This window comes from Ziziphus jujuba, chromosome 7, assembly GCF_031755915.1.
Source record: "Ziziphus jujuba cultivar Dongzao chromosome 7, ASM3175591v1".
Taxonomy (NCBI): Eukaryota; Viridiplantae; Streptophyta; class Magnoliopsida; order Rosales; family Rhamnaceae; genus Ziziphus; species Ziziphus jujuba.
In genome coordinates this window covers 9,517,396-9,531,921 of record NC_083385.1, presented here as the reverse complement: position 1 = coordinate 9,531,921, position 14,526 = coordinate 9,517,396, and the positions used below count along the sequence as shown (strand labels likewise).

Sequence of the window (14,526 nt, the reverse complement as noted above, 5' to 3'; positions counted from 1 at the left end):
GCATTGAGCCCAATAATGAGGGGGTCCAAAACAAATGACCCCAATTGAGAACCAGGTCCAAAAAAGAAGCCGACTTTGTTTTGCTTCTGGTGGGCAAGGCACGTACGTGAGATGGGAAGGCAATTTTTTTCTTTTCTTCTTTTTCTTTTTTATTTTCTTTTGTAAATATTAATTCTAAATTTGAAAAATAAAAAAAGGATGCATCGACCAGCAAGTCAGAATCCTCTTTCCACACACACACACACACACACACACAAAACAGCGGCAGCCAGAGAATATAAATAGCAAAGGTACCAACTCCGTATCCACGTATCTCCATTGGAAGTCTCTCTGTCTCTCTCATCCTCTCTCTGTATCTGAGTCTGTGTCTCCCTCGCAAAGCATAAACCCAACCTTGGCTTGAATCTTTGACAAACATATCTGTGTCCGGCGCTTAAGAGGAACACAAACAAGCCAAACTCTGTCCTGCCATCACTTGTCTCTTCCGCATCGCCATCGGACATATATACATATATATATATATATATATAGAGAGAGAGAGAGAGAGAGAGAGATACAGGAGTGTCCCTTTGGGGAGCCCAGCTGACAAGCAGAGACATATACATACATATATATAGAGACACATAGTGATTGTTGGGTTGTGCAAAGAGAAGGAGAAGAGAGAAGGAGGAGGAGAAGAAGGTTTGGTATTGAAAATGGGAGAAGGGAGAGAAGGGGACTGGGAATGTAGCGGATGCAGGAACAGGAACTACGCCTTCAGATCCTTCTGCAACAGGTGTAAGCAGCCTCGCCTTCTCGTCGACACCAAAACCCCTGCCGATTCCAAATGGCTACCCCGCATCGGCGATTGGATCTGCACCGGTTAGCTCTCTTCCCCCTCTTTTTTTCTTTCTCTGGCTGTTTCTTTATTTTGATAATTTGGATTTGTTCTTTGACTCTCTCAAATTATTGCCGCTTGTGATAATTCCTGGTTAAATATATATGAAACTCTAGGTTTTTTTTGTTGGTAGGCGATTTTGTTTAGATTGTTTGGATGGTGACGTACGGATTGTTACAGGTGAGTTAGGTGGGTTTTGTGGAGTTTAGGTCGTAGTGTACTTATTTGGATTTTGAGATATGTCTGTGCTTAGTGTTGGGTTTTGTTTTAAATGGGAACCAGAACAAGATCAATTACATTCCTCAACATATCATTTTCCCTTTTTTTGGCCATTTTGCTATCAATTTTCCAAGTTATAAAAATGGAAGGTTTTTGTTGTGAAGCTACAGCGTCTTTTATGTTGATGGACTTGAGAAGTTATCAAGACAAGAATATGTCAAAATTTATCCATTGTTATGAAGGTGATTCGAATTTAAAGACATTTAGATTTGCTCAAGTTTTCTTTCCTCAATTCGTACTCGTGGTCATTCTTTTTCTTTCTAGTTATAATTCATTTCTTTCAAATCTGTTTGTCCTCCCGAAGGAGTATACTATTTATAGATGTTCCATTTATGCCGCTGGCCTTTTTCATATGCATACTGAAGTTGTCTATTGACTGAAAGCTCAATCATTTCTGCAACTTGCCTATTTCATTTGTATTTTTCTGTTAAATTGAGTTTAGGACTTGCTGCCAATTAGGTTGAGTGGTTTGTGTTTTTTTGTATTTGTGTTTTGGTTGGGATGGACTGGTTGGTGTGCGTATACATGGCTTCCTTTCCTTCTTCCTGGCTGCATTCTGGGTTGGGTTTGTATGGCAATGGATCAATAGGTTGCACTAACAACAATTATGCATCAAGAGAAAAGTGCAAAAAGTGCGGGCAACCAAAGGAGGTAGCGGCAATGCCAGCGATTGGAATGCCTGGAGCTTCTCTCCCAACTTATTCACATTATTTTGCCAGGGCCCAGGGAGGACTGGAACAAAAGATGAATATTGGATTAATTGGCAATGGTGCTCCCCAACAATCTCTTCCTAGCTGGCCTGTAGCAGGTGCTGATAAGTATGGAATTCAGCCATCGCCTTCTTGGTCCTTTGTTGGAAACCATAATCCTGTTCTTCCGTACTTAAGTCCTGCTAATCAGCTTCTTAATGTTCCCAAAGGATGGCGCAGTGGCGACTGGATATGCAACTGTGGTTTCCACAATTACTCTTCCCGTGTACAGGTGTGTTGATGCTGCCTTAACATTACACAAGTTGAGCATTCCTTTCTCAACTATTGACTGCCGCAAGCTTATGTGTCTAATTTAAATTTATTTTATTTTATTTTATTTTATTTTATTTTCCTGCAGTGCAAGAAATGCAATGCTTTTCCACCAGGTATGCTATTTCATTGTCAGCATGGAGTTACTGGTTTGTTGTATTTAATGCCTTGTAATTATAAATGGTTTTTGAGTCTCATTGTAGACCACTCATGGTATGTAAATGTGATCTATAGCAACTTACATGGTATATATTTTTTTGACTTCAATTTTCTTGTTCATTATGCGTATAAAGCACTTGGAACAAAGAGATTAGCATCTGACGAGTTTGTTCATGACTGGGACAACAAGAGGTTGAATGTAGGACATGTGAGAATTTATAATCTTTTTTCTATTATTGTGTGTTTTTACTTTAATTTTATCACAATTACAACCTTCTTCTTCTGCATGTTTTCTCCTTTTTCATCATACATAATTGCAGACAAATGGACAGGAGCAATCATACCCAGGTTTTGAGTCTCTGGTAGGCACCCCTGTTGACTCCAAAACTGGAGCCTATGCTCCATATCCCAATATGAGCACAGGTGTGGCTCCAAGTTTACAAGTTCCCATCCCATTGCAACATCAGGCAACTGCACCCACACTTCTTGGAAAAGGGTAAGTTTGGATTTAATTGTTGTTCAAAAACTATACCAGAGTTGTTTTCTTTAAACAAGATTGATTGTGAAATACTCGCAATTTGACAGCATGTACTGGAGTTAATCTGGTAATTTTTTAAATTTAAGTTTTTGTGATACTGGTTAAATAAAACCATAGTATTTATACTTGGCAGTTACTGAGAATAAATTATCTATAATAAATACGCTGTTATATTTCTTCCCTTAGCAGTGCAAAGCAATGGCGTGATGGGGATTGGATGTGCACAAATTGCAACAACCATAATTATGCCTCTCGATCGCATTGCAATAGGTTAGCATCGAAATTTTTTCATTCAGTGGTTTTGAGTTCTATTTTCTTATAGCATTCAATTTTTCTCTTTCATAGGAATTAATTGTGTGCGTAATGCATGCTACAGTAGTAGAATGTGAAATTGGTCACTGTCTATCAGAGTTGCAAGAGCCTTTGTTTTTTTTTTTTTTGGGGGTAAATGTCCAAGTTGCTAGCCTAGTGATGGGAGCTGTGTTTATTTTTATCCCACTTTGAAGAAGCATCTTATTGTTCATTGCGCAAGTAAATCGTGGGTAAAATTTGGGGCATTATGAAATCTGAAGTGATCAACCAACGGTCATGTATAGATTTATTTACCATATACCTCATCAATGAACAACCAAGCTGTTAGTTACTGATAAATGGTTGGTACTTGATAAAGCTAAGGTTGGTCTCTAGCATCATTATGAGCATTGCTACCTTATGTATTTCCAGCGTATGTTTTAATAGTTGTTTTTGTACAGGTGCAAGGCTCAAAGAGACATGCTGGCGCAGCCAGTGAATGTGATGTAGCACTAGCAGTGACAATACCTTAAAAGACCGTTTGTATCTTTGGAACCTGTTGTTGAGTTGTCTTTCAGATTATAGTTTTTGTAATATGCTAGCGGAATGACAAAGGGGGTTGTTTACAAGTTTTTTCTTTTGACGACCATTTTAATAGATAATTTAGCGATAAAAGTTGATATTTGTATGGGGGCAGAGGATGTAATTAAACAACAGTATGATAGTTTCAGTTTGATAGTAAAAGCGTGGGTGTGTCTTGTGTTCGAGTATTACTGTATTACCTCTTTTTTTATATCTATATATTTATATATATTTTTTTTTTCTTTTCTTTTTTAACCCGGAATTTAAAAATTAAATAAATGAAGGTTCTAAGTTTTGTTAGTTATGGGCTTGCTCATAATGATAACAGCAGATAATTAACTTCAAATATAATCAGATCCCGAGAGCTACAAAAATCTCTGGAAGTAAGAGATTCCAAAAGCATAAAACATGTTTCAGTTTAAGTAGAAAGATAAAATATATGGTTTGGGTTTTAAAGGATTGGATTCTAAGGCCTATAGAAATCGTGCGGGGAATTATGTGAACGATGATGATCAGGAACCCTTGAAAATGGAAGATGGGGAGAGAGGAGCAGAATCAAGCTGGTACAGATTGAGCGCGGGCCCCACAAACCGGAATAATATCCAAGCACCGATCATGATGAAGATGGAAGCGTAAGCAAACTTGTTCAGCCAAAACAGCAGTCCCTTCTCTCCCATGTAAACCTCTACGGCCTTCTCCGCAACGCTCATGTCCTCCCATTTCCTCTTGACGGGAGGAGCAGCAGCAGCGCTTTTTGCCTTCGTGACCCGTCCGTCGCCATTGCCGTCCTCCCTCTGCTTCCTCGAACGCCCTCTCGACCTTCTCCGAAACCGAATTTCCACAGTCTCCGGCGGTGTCACCGGTGGTGACTGTGGCGCGCTGTTGCTAATGCTGTCGGGGTCGGTGCCGTTGCTGGTGGTTGTTTTGCTGAAAATGGGAGTGATTTTGAGAGGTCGCCGACAGATGGTTGGAGAAAATATCTGATACCTCACTGTGGTTGAAGATTTCTCGGCGGCGAGGGTGGGTGGTAACGTGGCGAGAGAATGGAGGAGCTTGGCGTCCATTCTTCTGGTTCTTTTGGCTGTGGCAGCAGCTAAGAGAAGCGAGTGGATGGATTTAGCTTATCTTCCCGGTTTATCCTTTTCTTTTCTTTCTACCATGCCAAATTGCAATTTTTGACCGGGCCCGGCCCAGCCCGGAACATTCCCATCAGCCCAATTAAGAGACAATTTCTTATTAAACCATAGATGAATCAACTCACAAATCAAAAATAATAAAAATAAAAAATAGAGGGAGGGGTTCCACGATCCGAGACAGACTCGGATGCCGGGATTGCCCAAGGTGCAAAAAGGTATTCCAAATTTTACAATATAGATTAATGTGGATTTTATGTTTAAATCTTTAAAAAAAAAAAAAAAAGGAAAAACAAAAACGGTTACCAACATGAAACAAAAAAACAAAAAAGGGATATCAAACGCATATTTGAAAAAATAAAAAATAAAAACAACAAACCAAAACAAAAAAAAAGTGAACCCTAAAATATCTTGCTTCCAATAGACTCCTTAAATAGATATTACGTGTGTTTCGATCGGTTGTTTTCTTTTGGACAAAAGTTTGATATGGCGGTCTTAACAGCTTTCTTTACAATGACGCTATTTTTAGGGGAATTTGGCCCAATACCCTTTTTTAAAGGGCTATAACGATATTTGCCCTTCTCATCTCAAATATTTTTGTTTTACCCTTTAATTTTTCAATATTCCTAGATTATCCTTTTCAAATATAAAAGAAAAGGAAAAAAACTAATGAGACGTATTCCATTTTTTCTCTAACCTGGACGGAGCACGAAGAAAAGAGGAAGAGAAAGTGAGAGAGAATCAGGTCGTTGCTAGCGATCGGAGGCAGAGAGAGATTAGCACCATTTGAATCGAAGATGGAGAGAAGCCACCTTAAGTCGCCGATTGAGGATTCGAGAAGGTTTGCGCTTTTTGGAAATCGGCAGTGGCTGTGTGGCGAAAACCTGATGGAGAACACCGTTGTGCTTTCACTTACGGACCAAAGTGAGGGCACGATTGAAACTCCAACACAAAAGAAGCATTTTGGGTGAGTTTTCATTTCATAAGAAAAAAAAAAAATACACATTATAACTTTTTGTTTCCCTCCCCATTTTTTGTCTTTCCTGTTCTTCTTTTCTCTTTTGTTTCTGACATTTTGTCTGAACCATGGCAATTTCAAGCTACATTGTCCCCGGGTATCTCCTATAATTTCTCATCAATTTCTCACTTGAATCGGGTATTGCTTCAAAAAAATTTCAAAACCCATGCAATTTTTTTTTTTTTTTTGTTAGGACATGGAAATAGAAGAAACTGTGATTTGAAGCTCAGTCCAATGGGGTTCCTTATAAAAGGAGGTTTGGTGAGCCTTCAAACGCTAACCTATAGTTCTACATCAAACAAATTTCATACGAGGAGCACTTTGGCTAGTTTTATATAAATCATTTGTATTTAAAAGCTAGACACAATGTGGTATGCATATTTCATCTTAAACGTAAATGCATATATCGCACTCAAGCATTACTATACATAGTTTGAAAAGGAAAATTGATGACATTATTATGGTATGTGCTGCAGTGACAATAAAAAGGATAGCTTTATAAATTTTGGAGAGAGCAATAGGAGTTATTGTGAGAGAAAAGGAAGTTCATGCTTATTTTTATGATATTAAGACCAGTAATTATTTTCACATAAAGATGACTACCTCAGCCAAAATAGTGTAGAATATATAGCTGGCAATAGCTGAATTTAGGGTAATCCTCTATAGAAAGTAGCCCTGTAAGTACTAGATTGTGAGGGAGGAAAGGAGGAAGAACAAATGGTACCTAGGTTTAATCTAGCTTGTATACTTCCTTTAACAGACTCTGGACATTCAAAACCTTGTGCATACATACTGAATATTCTTCATCTTTTTGGTGTTAGGTCAGTCATCATCGATTGATTGTTGCTTGCCACTATGAGGGTAAAGGATGGAAATTTTGGCGTGATAGCAATTTGAAGAGTAAATTTTAGGGTCACTCAATTCAGCTTGATCATGTTGTTCTTTTAACGGTGGAATTTGACGATAGAGAAATTTTTTAATGGAGTAAGGTAATGACTAATGATTCGACTAATATTCCCTTAACCAAAAAGAAATATTTTTTATATTATTTATTCTTTGTTGTGTTTCTGTTCTTTTTTCTGCCAGGTTACAACATCAATTAACAACCTTATATTGGAAAAGCTCTATTGTGACCACTGTGGTACAATGCGTATACAGGGGAATCATAACTATTCTTGCAAGCTGAAATTCAAGGAGCAATCTATCATTGACCAAAATCCTCACCAGGTATTCTTTCTTTATCTTTTAATTTTCAAATGCTTTACTTGCATATAGTTTTATATGGATATTTGGAGGTCTTCTTGGATGACTAAAAAAAAGCATGGCAATTTTTTTTCTCTAGGAACGTAATTTGGCATAACTTCTTCAATTGTTTGGTTTGTTTCTTTGTGGAATGAGATATAATTATACTGTTTAATAACTTTAATTTAATTTGACTGAAATTATACTAGGTGGAGGCTATCAAATTATTGAAATCTCTCTCCATATTTGTTGACAAAGGATTTATTTTATTTTATTTTATTTTTTTGAAAGCCTAATATATAATAAAGTCTGGATAGCCTATAATCCCATTATATTGGATATATAATTCCTTTAGTTTCTGAATATGATGATACCAACTTCGAATCCTCCAAAGGAGTTGGAGTTGACAGCAACAAAAATTTTTATTAGTTAATCCTTTATGGGAGTTGAAGTTGTCTGCAAGAACAATATGTATGGATTATGAGAGGCGGAGCATGAATCATTTTCTTACCCCTTTGGTTTTATTTTGCTTCTAGAAGAAAGCTCATTTTTTTATTTTTTTAAAATAAATACATCAAACCAAGGGATTCTATTTTTGGGTGAACAGAATGGATTGAGGGTATAGATTCTGTTAATAAGTACTATAATATTGTTAACAAGCTTAAGGATTGTTCTTTTAAAATTATTGCTGTTTTCTTTTTCGGTCAGGTACATAGTTTAGTTCAAGATAGAAATGGAAAAACAATAGCAATACTATTTGGAAAATGGGATGAGAGCATGCATTATGTGGATGGAAATTGTTCTGGGAAGGGAAAAGGATTGGAGTCTTGACCTGATGCCCAGTTGCTTTGGAAGCGGAGCAAGCCACCCCAGTTTCCTACAAGATATAACTTGCCACGCTTTGCCATCACCATGAATGAACTCACCCTTGGATTAAAGGTAGTTTCGATGACTTCATTACTATTACTTAATGCCCTGGTTTGAAACACTGCACTGGAACATTTTTTCTTTCTTTTTTTCTTTTTCCCAATTGCATTTTTAGCATGGACATGAATTGATGACAAGAGATTTTAGAACATGCAAACAAAATAAAATCATTCAAGTGCTTTTAATTTTACTATTGTGTGAGTGGAGGAGGACTTCTTATTCTTGATTTTAGTTGCAGGAAAAGTTGTCCCCTATAGATTTAAGGCTCAGGCCTGATCAAAGGTATCTAGACATTGATTGCTACAACTTTTTATCCCTTGCCACAGGTAACATACATTTAAGTAACCGTTGTTGTTAAATTATTCATTTAAGTTATAATTTCCTGAAGCTTGTATCCCGAGGTACATAACAACATGTTGATTATTATGTTTTCTTTGCAGCTTGAGAGTTAGTTGGCTTCTAGGAAACCAGAAATACTACTTCGGCTGGGGAAACTAGAAAAGCATATGTGGATGCAAAGAGGCTGGGGACTTTCTAGAAAGAGTTCTTATGGAGAAATACTACTTCGGCTGACATATAAAGCATATGTTGAGGATGAAGAGGATGACAAAGCTGAGGCAGAATCCACTAACATTGATGCTTTAGATTGTGAAAGAAGAAACAAAGTATTCTAAAGAAGCAGATAAAGAGTCATTCATGGATGTCTTAGCTACTTTAATTGTGAGTGAAGAATTTCGAGGAACAGTAGCGTTAGAAACCGGAACTACCAAAATATTGAATAATGCTTCAAGGGTAGAATCAAGAATATCAAGATCGCTTGGTCTTAATGATGAATCCGCACCCCAAGATTCAAACAATAGTTCAGAACGTCCCAAGGTAATTCTCTGACATTACTTTTAGTTTAATGCTGGTTTGTAAGTTCATTTTTTGTTTTTTGTTTTTTGTTTTTTTGTTTTTTTAGGTTGTTATGCAACATCTAACATTTGATTGAAATACTAGTTGTATTGTGGTCTAAATATTGCCTGAAAGAGGAATGTAAAAGAACATAAACCGTATCAGACAACTTGTCAGTACACAGCTTGTGTATATTTCTATGAGTCTGCATGCAATGCTCTACTTGTGTAGTTTCAATACACACTAATCAAACAATGATGCAATGATTGTAGGCAAACACTTAAATTGACAAAGGTAACTGCAAGCGATAAGCTGGAGAGTTTTCATGCAGTAAAAAAGGTACTGTGAACTTCAAATGAAAATTCTATATGATAATAAGTGGTAATGGTTGAAAATTCTACATGATATCTGTGAACTTCAAAAGAGGTATCTCTGACATTGTCATTTATGCACATGAGTGGTAATGGTTCTTAAGTTGTATTGCATGGGCACAACCTGATTCTGAAGCAAGCATGGCAAATTTCACCATATAAAGATAAATAAAGTGTTTTCCAATTTCAAATGAACTTTGACATGGATATGCTAATTCCTAGTTTAGCAACCACTTTCAAAAGCTAGCATGACATTCTATGCATAACAAATTCCAATATATCAAGAGAAATAAAGGGTTTTCCACTTTTAAAATGAACTTTGACATGGATATGTTAATTCCTACTTTATCAACTATTTTCAAATGTTCTTGTTAAAAAGTGATATAGTTGAAAATGCTATACTGCAGTAAGTGCTAATCTATTTAAAACATGGTATATTGCAGTAAGTGCTAATCTATTTTATTTTTCCTTCTTATTATCATTATTATTATTATATTTTTTCAAGTCTTGCAAAGTAATTTTGTTTGCTTCATTTTGCAGGTCCTCAAGGGTTATATTGCACTTGGGAATGCTCAATTTCCTAATGGAACCAATGGTATTTTATTTTATTTTTTAAATTATTTATTTCATTTTAAGTGAAATGTATTGACTATATTCTTGTAAGATTGTGTGATAGGAAGGTACATGTTCATTTTCCTATAGGTAATGCCCTAGACATTCTTGCTTGAGTTCCACTATAGAAAAATGGTCTTGATTATCGGCACGGTACAGGCCACGGAATTGGGTCTTACCTTAATGTTCATGAAAGCAAGTATGTTTTACTACTTTCCTCTATTATTATTGGGTATGAGCTATTGCTTCAATTGTTAGATTTGAACCTTTATACTTCTTTATGGATACTTTAGGTATTTAATTATTTTCTTTGAAACTTGTATGCTAAATATTGTAACTAACCGTAGATATTTCGTTTGATTTCATCCAGGTATCAAATTGGTCTCCGTTATAGTGGAGGTGCCCCGTATGCTTTTAATGCTGTCACTAAAGTTTGGCATTATACCAATTGTGGTGCCAGTTGGTGTTCGAGATTTTAACATTGATGGGGAACTTTGGGTCAAGTTAGGATTGATACCAACAGAGCCTTTTGTAGGAGTTGTAATATTCTCTAGATTTTATTCATAAAACACTTGTATATTTTTCTCTTGCTAATTCAGGTTTAGTTTTTAGTTTTTCTACATGATTCTTATGTCAAGATGAAGTGGAAGGACCCAATTTCATTATTAAATTCTCCATATTGTTTGAGATGTGGAAAAACAAGAAATAAAAAGGATGAGAATTTAAATAGATAGATTTCCTTGTGTCCATGCAATTGCAGCATGTAAGCATCGACATATTTCTCCATATTTCCTTTGCTCGGTGTATTACTCAGTTGACTCACTCCGTGATGCATATTCGGAAACCATATATCCACTTGGAGATAAATGTCAGTGGCATGCTCCAGATGATGTCATAAACCAGGTTGTACTTCCACCTCAAATTGGCAAACAGTCAAGAAGACCGAGAAAGAAGAGGATTCAATCTCAAGGAGAGGAGCGTCATCAATATAGATGTGGGAGGTGCAAACAGGTTGGTCACAGTAGCCGATCATGCTCCGCCGCCGTACCTCTTGATAGCACTACCAACCAACAGTACCATTGAAACGAAGGCCCATCAATTGCCTGATGCTATATTCAGACAATGGGGCCATGTTATGCGGTATGTGTGTGTATGCAATGTAGTCAGGAATGCAATTAGTTGCTCACCCACGTAACATGTGTTTTGGCATAATAGACGTTGGCTTTATGTGTTCTTTTGTTGTCAAATTCATCTGTCGTATTGTTTTGATAACATATCATTCCGTGTTCAGTTTTTGGTTCAGTTGTTTGTATGTTTCTTACTATTGCATGGATGATATTACTGCCCAATGGTAACGATCGATGCATCATCGGTAATTGACATTTGTACACCATCGTAAAAGAATCACCATAATTCCATCCGACAACTTCAATCATGTTTGTTCCAACCAATAACATGCTAAATGTAGCATTATTAATGATAAATTTTGACAAAGTAAGTGATCAAACGGCATTAAAAAATGACAACGTTCAATTTGTTTTTTATTAAAAAATTACCAAAGGTTTTGTCGGTAATTACCGAGACCCCTATAGCAATCACATTTTACAAATTTTTTGGGCCCCACAAGTCCCATAATGTGTGTTGAAATCAAAAACATGCAGAATATGGATTTTAAAATTATCCTAAAGAGAAAAAATCCCAAAATTGCTTGAAAATTTGTCAAATTTTCCAAAAAAATAAGATGACTGTAGACCTTCGGTAATTCCCGATGAAACCGTCGGTAACCAACATATACCCTCTGGAAAAATTACCGACGGTTTCGCGGTAATTACCGAAACCCCTATGGCTTTCACATTTTACCAATTGTTTGGGCCCCACAAGTCCCATAATGTGTGTTGAATGCAAAAACATGCAGAATATAGATTCTAAAATTATCCTAAGGAGAGAAAATCCCAAAATTGCTTAAAAATTTCTCAAATTTTCCAAAAAAATACGATGACTGTAGACCTTCGGTAATTCCCGAGGAAACCTTCGGTAATTTTTCTAGAGTGTATATGTTGGTTACTGACGTTTTCATCGGGAATTACCGAAGGTCTACAAACATCGTATTTTTTTGGAAAATTTGATAAATTTTCAAGCAATTTTGGGATTTTTTTCTCCTTATGATAATTTTAGAATCCATATTCTGCATGTTTTTGCATTCAACACACATTATGGGACTTGTGGGGCCCAAAAAATTGGTAAAATGTGATTGCCATAGGGGTCTCGGTAATTACCGACGAAACCGTCGGTAATTTTTCCAGAGGGTATATGTTGGTTACCGACGTTTTCATCGGGAATTACCGAAGGTCTACAGTTATCGCATTTTTTTGGAAAATTTGACAAATTTTCAAGCAATTTTGGGATTTTTTCTCCTTAGGATAATTTTAGAATCCATATTCTGCAGGTTATTGCATTCAACACACATTATGGGACTTGTGGGGCCCAAACAATTTGTAAAATGTGATTGCCATAGGGGTCTCGGTAATTACCGACGAAACCTTCGGTAATTTTTCCAGAGGGTATATGTTGGTTACCGACGGTTTCATCGGAAATTACCGAAGGTCTACAGTCATCATATTTTTTTGGAAAATTTGAGAAATTGTTAAGCAATTTTGGGATTTTCTCTCCTTAGGATAATTTTGTAATCCATATTCTGCATGTTTTTGCATTTAACACACATTATGGGACTTGTGGGGCCCAAAAAATTGGTAAAATGTGATTACCATAAGGGTCTCGGTAATTACCGACGAAACCTTCAGTAATTTTTCCAGAGGATATATGTTGGTTACCGACGGTTTCATCGGGAATTACCGAAGGTCTACAGTCAGCGTATTTTTTTGGAAAATTTGAGAAATTTTTAAGCAATTTTGGGATTTTCTCTCCTTAGGATAATTTTAGAATCCATATTCTGCATGTTTTTGCATTTAACACACATTATGGGACTTGTGGGGCCCAAAAAATTGGTAAAATGTGATTACTATAGAGGTCTCGGTAATTACCAACGAAAACGTCGGTAATTTTTCCAGAGGGTATATGTTGGTTACCTACGTTTTTATCGGGAATTACCAAAGGTCTACAGTCATCGTATTTTTTTGGAAAATTTGACAAATTTTTAAGCAATTTTGGGATTTTCTCTCCTTAGGATAATTTTAGAATCCATATTTTGCATGTTTTTGCATTCAACACACATTATGGGACTTGTGGGGCCCAAAAAATTGGTAAAATGTGATTACCATATGGGTCTCGGTAATTACCGATGAAACCTTCGGTAATATTTCCAGAGGGTATATGTTGGTTACCGACGGTTTCATCGGGAATTACCGAAAGTCTACAGTCATCGTATTTTTTTCACTTTAAGCAGCCAAGGCAGTCAAGTTATTGCTAATGGATCATTCATTGGTGCAGGTGACCTTTCAGACTTTTAACCTTCTAAGACCTGGGCATAAAAGATTTCTTTTCTGGTTTTCTATGAAGTTGAACTAGGTTTGTGTATGTTTTCATGCGATTGTGCAGGAGTCTTTTTGGCATTGTTTGCTAGGTCTATGCAGAGGGTGAAGAAACTTGATAAATTTGAGAAGATGATATGATCTTCCAATATTCAAGTGTATAAAAAAAAATTATTTTTATTCCATTTCAAAAATGTAATTTTATCTACCAATATAGTATAATATTTTACTTATAGATCCATTGTAGATATACCCATAATCTTTTATCCAACAAATATAATGTTTTACTTATAGATCCATAGTAGATATACCCATAATCTTTTATCCAACAAATAAATGATTGAATTGAGAATGGCTTCATAACCAATTTTTTAGTGGGAAATTGCTTTTCAGTGCAAGAGAAGGAAGATGGCATTTTCACATCACTATGTATATTGACCCACATCGACACTACAAACCATCCACTTATTTGACTTGTTCTTATTTTTTCTCTCTCCTTTTTCGTCAGTTCCTTTCTCTTTTTTCTTTAACAGATTGATCATAGAAATTGCTCGTTAGACATAAAGATCTAGTTCTAGATGTATTACCAGTAAATGCTGAAGAATCAAATTGAATTTTAAGCAATAATTCAAGAGTAATCTAGTACGTACAATGACTAGAGAAAGGATACAGAGCATGCAAGGCTTATGGTTTTTGATATAAAATGGCAGAATAAAAGAATGAAATACAAACTACATCTATATATTACTTTGCTTTGGGGCCTTCACCACTTGGGCGCTTCGCCTCTATTTTCATTTTTGAATTAGAAAAAACGGGGCCTTACTTATTCTGTTCAGGGGGGATGAAAGACAAAGGAAGGGATCAGGGGGCTTTATGATCGGAGAAAGAGTCCAATCATTCCAATTTTGGAAGGAAAGTTTTTGCATGGCCATGGGACGTTCCACCACGCTTCTACACCAATCAAGGATCAACTCTTCATTCTTCATCGCCCATCCTTGTACCAAACACACAGAAAATGTGCCTTGAAAGCGATGGAAGTTGGAGGGGTGAAAGGGTTACCAACAATTGCCTATGCAACTTGAGGCATATGATTATC

General features: G+C 36.3%; 2 protein-coding genes and 1 long non-coding RNA gene across 9 annotated transcripts; 2 read left to right on the top strand and 1 right to left on the bottom strand.

The window, feature by feature from the left end:
• The first annotated feature begins 203 nt into the window (after nucleotides 1-203).
• LOC107424403 (RNA-binding protein involved in heterochromatin assembly dri1) lies at nucleotides 204-3,936 on the top strand. Of its 5 annotated transcripts, none has more exons than XM_060818995.1 (7): nucleotides 204-861; nucleotides 1,746-2,137; nucleotides 2,264-2,291; nucleotides 2,469-2,533; nucleotides 2,667-2,830; nucleotides 3,059-3,142; nucleotides 3,625-3,936. In XM_060818995.1, the coding sequence occupies exons 1-7, from the start codon at nucleotides 696-698 to the stop codon at nucleotides 3,671-3,673; spliced, it is 948 nt and encodes a 315-aa protein (XP_060674978.1). In that variant the 5' UTR covers nucleotides 204-695; the 3' UTR covers nucleotides 3,674-3,936. The 5 variants fall into 5 exon arrangements, with proteins under 5 accessions (XP_060674978.1, XP_015889682.1, XP_015889683.1 ...); XM_016034196.4 differs by having other exon boundaries at nucleotides 2,655-2,830; XM_016034197.4 differs by having other exon boundaries at nucleotides 2,469-2,542.
• A 125-nt stretch (nucleotides 3,937-4,061) lies between these two features.
• On the bottom strand, nucleotides 4,062-4,874 carry LOC107424405 (uncharacterized). The gene has a single exon (XM_016034198.4). The coding sequence runs from the start codon at nucleotides 4,807-4,809 to the stop codon at nucleotides 4,258-4,260; it is 552 nt and encodes a 183-aa protein (XP_015889684.1). The 5' UTR covers nucleotides 4,810-4,874; the 3' UTR covers nucleotides 4,062-4,257.
• A 629-nt stretch (nucleotides 4,875-5,503) lies between these two features.
• Nucleotides 5,504-11,290, top strand: LOC112493123 (uncharacterized). Of its 3 annotated transcripts, XR_009639659.1 has the most exons (11): nucleotides 5,504-5,845; nucleotides 6,090-6,157; nucleotides 6,718-6,885; nucleotides 6,983-7,123; nucleotides 7,847-8,077; nucleotides 8,298-8,391; nucleotides 8,506-8,941; nucleotides 9,232-9,298; nucleotides 9,871-9,925; nucleotides 10,033-10,141; nucleotides 10,313-11,290. It is a non-coding gene; the product is annotated as an uncharacterized LOC112493123 (long non-coding RNA). The 3 variants fall into 3 exon arrangements; XR_009639660.1 differs by lacking the exon at nucleotides 6,090-6,157 and having other exon boundaries at nucleotides 5,506-5,845; nucleotides 6,723-6,885; XR_007242456.2 differs by lacking the exon at nucleotides 6,090-6,157 and having other exon boundaries at nucleotides 5,506-5,845.
• Nucleotides 11,291-14,526: the final 3,236 nt, after the last annotated feature.

What these genes read in the sequence shown, in the direction of transcription:
- LOC107424403 (XM_016034194.4), top strand. Translation starts at nt 696, where the DNA reads ATGGGAGAAGGGAGAGAAGGGGACTGGGAATGTAGCGGATGCAGGAAC. An exon ending in ATTACTCTTCCCGTGTACAG is followed by an intron (nt 2,138 to 2,263) that starts GTGTGTTGATGC and finishes ATTTTCCTGCAG; the next exon opens with TGCAAGAAATGCAATGCTTT. An exon ending in ATGCAATGCTTTTCCACCAG is followed by an intron (nt 2,292 to 2,468) that starts GTATGCTATTTC and finishes ATGCGTATAAAG; the next exon opens with CACTTGGAACAAAGAGATTA.
- LOC107424405 (XM_016034198.4), bottom strand. Translation starts at nt 4,809, where the DNA reads ATGGACGCCAAGCTCCTCCATTCTCTCGCCACGTTACCACCCACCCTC.